At 36.0% G+C, this 2,003-nt stretch overlaps 1 protein-coding gene across 1 annotated transcript in view; it reads right to left on the bottom strand.

The window, feature by feature from the left end:
- Nucleotides 1-1,088: 1,088 nt before the first annotated feature.
- The window catches only part of LOC126495059 (cylicin-2-like), a 15,014-nt gene continuing 14,099 nt past the window's right edge, over nucleotides 1,089-2,003 (bottom strand). Inside the window, exon 3 of the mRNA XM_050132667.1 lies at nucleotides 1,089-1,993. Within this exon, the coding sequence (XP_049988624.1) occupies nucleotides 1,089-1,993 (905 nt within the window). The remainder of the gene's footprint in view (nucleotides 1,994-2,003) is intronic.

Raw genomic sequence — 2,003 nt, 5'->3', positions numbered from 1 at the left:
AAGAGTTTTGATAACCTTTTTGCAGCTTTAAAAAGAAAGGTGGCACGATTTCTTCTATTAGAACATGCTATTGTAACTTTAAGGTCACAATCTCTCTGTACCAAAATGATTTGCGTTTCTCTTAACCTTTAAATGGACATTTTAAAATAAGCCATATGTTCGATGATAGGCATGCATTTCTTATAACTAGAAGATCCAAATATCATAAAATAAAAATCTAAAATAAAAATAACAGTTGAGTATAAGAACCTTAAGTATCAGGTTTAAGCTAGCAGTTGGATAAATTATTTTAAATCCAATTTGGATTAAAATAACACAAATCTAACTTACCAAGATCGTCCATCAGGAATTAGAAGTGGTTCAATCTTGTGGTCACTTTAAACTCTGACAGTCCTGCAAACTCAAGGTTTTCTTTGTCTTCTTCCTAGATTGATGGTTCTTGCCTGTCGTCTTTTTTTTTTTTTTAAGTCTTTCCCTTCCTGCCTTTTTACTCACTCCCTTACTCCCGTCCTCCTCTGTGTTTTCTTCCTAAAACCATCTTGAATATTTATTCAGCTCAAACTCTAGTTTCTAAACATTGATTTTCTTGGCCATCTCGTTTCTTTAATTGTGCAAACTCAACTTAGCTTTACATCATTAAATCTAGAGACAGCATCAAGCGTTCTTGGAGTTCTTCTCTTTCTTCTTTCTTTCTCTTTCTTTCTTTCTTTCTTTCTTTCTTTCTTTCTTTCTTTCTTTTCAGCAAAGTCCTTACTGAATACTGTTTTTTTTTTCTCTATGTTTTCTGGATGTTTATTTGTGCATTCATGAATGTTTCTAGTGATTTTACTTTTAAAACTCCGTAGCTATAATTTTAGAATAGGTATCTTCCACGTTGTTCAATGAATCCTATGTATTTTTCTTAGTCCTTTTGTTTTCCTAACACTGGCTATATTTTTATTTCACATTGTGTTTTCTCTTCTCTAAAACTTATTTGATTAATTTACTGCACTCTTCTTCTATCTCATGGGCTCATTCTATGACTACTGAGGTTGGTTCACTGAATATACTTTGGAGTTCTACGTACAGTTTGAGTTCTCATCCAAGACCTACTTTCCCTTCTTCTCTTTCTTTGCCTTCTTTTCCTCCTTCTTTGAATCAGGGGAATCACCTGCAGAGTCTTTCTTGTCTTTCTTCTTGTCTTTTTTGTCTTTCTTAGCATCTTCCTTTGAATCTCCTGCCTTCTTTTCCTTTTTAGACTCCTTCTTCTTGATTTCTTTCTTGCCCTCTTTCTTTAAACCTCCCTTCTCACTCTCAGAATCTACAGGTGTCTCTTTGATCTTTGAAGGCTTTTTAGTAAGTTTGTTTCCTTTCTTTTCACCAGGCTTGTCAGCTTCTGAATCTGCAGGTGTAACTTTGGAACTCTTTGGCTCCTTCTTTCCTTTTTCGGCTTCTTTCTTCCCACCAGGCTTTTCACTTTCAGATTCTGAGGATGCTTTCTCCTTTTCCTTTGTCCCTTTTTTATCTTTTTTGGCTTCTTTCTTCCCACCAGGCTTTTCACTTTCAGATTCTGAGGATGCTTTCTCCTTTTCCTTTGTCCCTTTTTTATCTTTTTTGGCATCTTTCTTCTCAGCAGCCTTTTCAGCTTCAGATTCTGAGACTGACCCTTTATCCTTTGGTTCCTTTTTACCTTTCTTGGCCTCTTTCTTCTCACCAGCCTTTTCACCTTTAGACTCTGAGAGTAACAGTTTATCCTTTGTCTCCTTTTTACCTTTTTTGGCCTCTTTCTTCTCACCAGCCTTTTCACCTTCGGATTCTGAGACTGATCCTTTATCCTTTGGTTCCTTCTTACCTTTTTTGGCATCTTTCTTCTGGCCAGGTTTTTCACCTTCAGACTCTGAGAGTAACAGTTTATCCTTTGTCTCCTTTTTACCTTTTTTGGCCTCTTTCTTCTCACCAGCTTTTTCACCTTCGGATTCTGAGACTGATCCTTTATCCTTTGGTTCCTTCTTACCTTTTTTGGC

Source organism: Alexandromys fortis, unplaced genomic scaffold, assembly GCF_014885135.2.
Source record: "Alexandromys fortis isolate MF-2015 unplaced genomic scaffold, M_Fortis_MF-2015_v1.1 scaffold_431, whole genome shotgun sequence".
Lineage (NCBI taxonomy): Eukaryota > Metazoa > Chordata > Mammalia > Rodentia > Cricetidae > Alexandromys > Alexandromys fortis.
The sequence above is the reverse complement of the archived record's forward strand: the minus strand, read 5'-3'. Positions and strand labels throughout refer to the sequence as shown.